At 37.5% G+C, this 3,905-nt stretch overlaps 1 protein-coding gene across 1 annotated transcript in view; it reads right to left on the reverse strand.

The window, feature by feature from the left end:
* LOC101573778 (spectrin alpha chain, erythrocytic 1-like) overlaps positions 1 to 3,905 on the reverse strand; it is a gene marked incomplete at its 5' end in the record, with an annotated part of 104,995 nt that overhangs the window by 51,496 nt on the left and 49,594 nt on the right. Inside the window, 2 exon segments of the mRNA XM_012516632.2 lie at positions 515 to 666; positions 1,172 to 1,309. Of these exon segments, the coding sequence (XP_012372086.2) occupies positions 515 to 666; positions 1,172 to 1,309 (290 nt within the window).

The following is a 3,905-nucleotide window of genomic DNA, read 5'->3' on the forward strand; positions in this document are numbered from 1 at the left end:
AGAGAGAGAGAGAGAGAGAGAGAGAGAGAGAGAGAGAGAGAGAGAGAGACAGAGAGAGACAGAGAGAGAGAGAGGAAGAAATGAAGATAGAGGTAAAAAGGCATTAGAAGCAGAGAAACACATATTATATTTAAAAATAATAACTTTTCCCTTGTCTTAATAATATGAATAACAACATCCTTTCCTATTCTGTAAAGTTTTTCTGCAAACTGATATCTGAATTGAAACAGAGAGAAGAAAGTTCACAGAGGTGGCAGAAGATGTTCTGATACCCTTGAAGGGATGTTAGGCAGGACATCAAAAAGACAGTATCTCAGACAACTAGCCTCATAGTTCTCAGGTTCCATTTCTTTACATAAAATCCAAATGACTGAAGGATCTCAAGTTTACCTCTAATTCTTAAAACCTGTGAATTTTCACCCCTAGTGAAACAGACAGCACCATGAATAGAAATCTCAATGAAGAGGAAATATTTGGTGAAACACTCTCCAGTCCTGCAGCCTCTAGAGCTTACAACTGCTCGATCTGCTCCTGGTGCTGGGCAATGTTGCGTGGCTCTTCTCGTCGCCTCTGTGGGAGCATCGGGAGCTCATGTGGGGCCAGTTTCCTGACATGGTTTGAGGGGACAAAGCCCTGGTGATCATCAGCTTCAACCTTCCACCAGTCCTGAAATGAAAGCAGATTATCTAATTCTTGGAAAAATCTAAAGAAAGCAAGGTGATCAAAGTTCCTCTTATCTGGCTATGTCTATCCTGGACGTTTCTGTTCCATCACTAAGAAGAGTGACATAGAAGAGAAACAATTAGACACATGAAGAAAGGAACAATCATAGCTTATTTCTTTGATCTTTTTTTTTTTTTTTGCGGAGCCAGGGATTGAACTCAGACCCTTGCACTTGTCAGGGAAGTGCTTATTCCACTGAGCCATCCCCCTGGCCCTGATCCTTCCATTCTTTAACTATAAAACTAGGATTATAAATCAAAAAGTATGTATAAGGTCATGTATAATATCTGGAGAAAATACTACTAAAGTACTACTTAATAAATTGTAATTCGTTAAGAGAAAAAGAGATGAAGAATGTTTCACAGACAAGGTATGAATGCCTGACAGATTAGGAGAGACACCTGTTGAGGAACCAGTGCACAGATGAAAGGAAAAATAAAGAAGTCACCTTGTTGATGGAACTGAGCAGAGTTAAGATGTCATTCTTCTTCATGGTGACTTCTCGCAGACTCCTGGCCTGGAAGTCAAATAAAGCCAGAATTCTCACTTCTTGAGCAGCATCACCCACAGGTGCAGCCTGTTGTTGCTGAAAAACAAAAGGAAACAGGAAACACATATATATCACCCATGGGAACATCTCCCCAAGCACTCTTCCTGTGGTGGGCAGTCCTCAGGGCTTCTGGAGAAGGAGAGGCCTCTGCCTGGCACCTGTATCAGCACTGCATGTGTGAAAAAAAATTCAGATACACAAGCTTAAGTATCTTATGGTTTCTCTTATACACATAACCCCAAATATAAGTGAAAATTGAAATATGAGATTGATCATGAGAAGTGAGGCTTGTTGAGGATGGGAAAGGGAACATAGAGAGAGGGAGGGTGCAGCCAGAGGAAGGAAATGGGAGGGAAAAGAAAGAGATCTTTTACAAGAGGGGAGACCCAGAGTTGGAAAGATCAGGGAGGAATAAGAGGCATAAGCAAAAATAAATAATTAAAATGTGTCATGCACGCGTACTGATTCTCCATGATATATGCAATCACTGTGCACTGCGAAAAGTCAAATTAAAAATTTTTAAAGGCCAAAAATAAAAAGAGGTGAATGACAATAAGTAGTTGTCAGAGATACTGATGTACTGCACCACGTACCAGAGTACTGGCAGGTGGGGAAATGTGAACACAGAGTGACCAAGCAGATGTGCAGTTTGTCAGAAACATTAGATGTTCTAAGCTACTCTTTTTGATGTGTAGGGTGTAACGTGTTTCTCTAGAAGGTCCAGAGATGTTATCTATATCAGAATTTCAGAAAACTTTTACAGTTACAGATTCACAATGATCCATAACTTCCCATTCTCCTGGGTCTCTACTAACAATTTTTCCTGCCTGGCTGTTGTTTTGTTTTGTTTTCATTTTTTATTTGCTTGTTTCTTTAAAGAGAATAGTAAAAAAAAGTAATAAACTATAGAGCCAAGAAAATCAAGAAGGTTTATTTTCTAATGAGAATAAAAAGTAGTAAAAATGAAAATAAAAAACATTAAAACTGATACAGAATTTCACTAAACAAATTGATAGGAATAGAATGAATGTTGTTATATTACATATCATTATCTTCAAATTGGTTGTTCATATTATCAAATATAAGCATGTAAAATTGATCAAGTATTAAAAAGCAAAGTATGGTTTAAGCAATAACTGCTCTTTTCAATGTCAAGGTACGATGGACCTCATATAGTACTTTAGGGATGTGTACTCTATAGCAAGGTTAAGTCCCCAAAATTTAACAATTAAGGTTACAAACTACATAGCAATCATCTTCTTTATGATTTTTAATAAACAACTTGCTGTCCAAGGGAGAGTGTTCTCTGAGCTTTAGTTTCAGCAAATATTGTCTCTGAGAGAAGAAACAAACCATAACTCTTTTTCTATAAGCAATTGCCTGCCCAGTTTCTCAAATTGACACTGGAGTTTGACCTCACCTTATGCATCCTTAAATTTAGCGTCCTTCAGTCCCTGCATTCTTTATGATGCACAACACAATGGTCTGTCTGCTTTCCTACCTACGCTCTGCTTATAGCCTGGCACTACTGCAGCCAGGAGCACTATCAATGTTTTTTGACTAGACTCACTGAGTCTATGCTTCTCCTTTAGTTCATGTGTGTATGAATTCTGTGCTTCTCCTTAGAAAGAATCCTTGAATGGGAGAATGCAGCTGTCTGTTATCTTCTTCCTTCCCATACAGGAAGCAACTTATATGATTCTTTTGATTCAAGTTTCATTACTCTTCATAATGCTCCCTTATGCCCTCAATACTCCCACATTGTCAACCAACTTCCTTTCCAATTTCCCTGATACACTTGACTGTTCTGTGCTTCAGGGCATTTATTTGCAAGCTCTATGGAATAGAAAATCACTTGCTTTGTATTCACACAGAATAGTACACTTAAATAAGAGAAGAATTGATATAGTATGGTTTCTGTTAGTTATGAAATATTTTGTCTTCTAGTATTCTGACTTCAGGGAAACAGAGGGTTCCTTTCTTTGGGATTCTTTCAAGTTATTACTTGTGCATGGATTGTATGCACTTATTGTTTGAATTAATGGTACCAGAATTAGGTATACTTTCCATGAAAGTCAGAATTTTTTTTTAGTTTTACCAGTGTTAATTTATTGATTGCTGGGGATGCAGACTATGAAGAATATATAGAATGCACTGGGAGAAGGAATTAACCATACCTAGGCTGAATCTATTCGACAAGCCTGTGAGGAGTCCATCAGGTAGCACAACTCACATCTAAGGAGATGGCAGGATGACTCTCAGCTACCTATAAGCTATGCAAATGCACTGGGGACTTACTTACTCTTAGTTATTTAAAAATCACCAGGAAAATGGGAAGTTCAGTCTGCCTCTTTATTTTAAATAAAGCTAAGAAGGAATCTGTGAATCATCTAAATATGCCTCCCCACCAAATTATGTGCGTTTCAAATTTTAAGGAAATTTCATTTCTAAAAGTTCTTTCACATCAATTTGTGTGCCTCAGGATTAAAAAGGCTATGTGAATTGAAAAAGGATTAATGACCAATTCAAAAGACTGTATGTACCAAAACCTAGTTATGTAAGATTGCGCTGCTCTCTAACACTAGCAGGTGATTTTTGTTGTTGTTTTTTTTTTTTTTTTTTTTTTTTTTTT

Source organism: Octodon degus, unplaced genomic scaffold (genome assembly GCF_000260255.1).
Source record: "Octodon degus isolate 3935 unplaced genomic scaffold, OctDeg1.0 scaffold00116, whole genome shotgun sequence".
Taxonomy (NCBI): Eukaryota; Metazoa; Chordata; class Mammalia; order Rodentia; family Octodontidae; genus Octodon; species Octodon degus.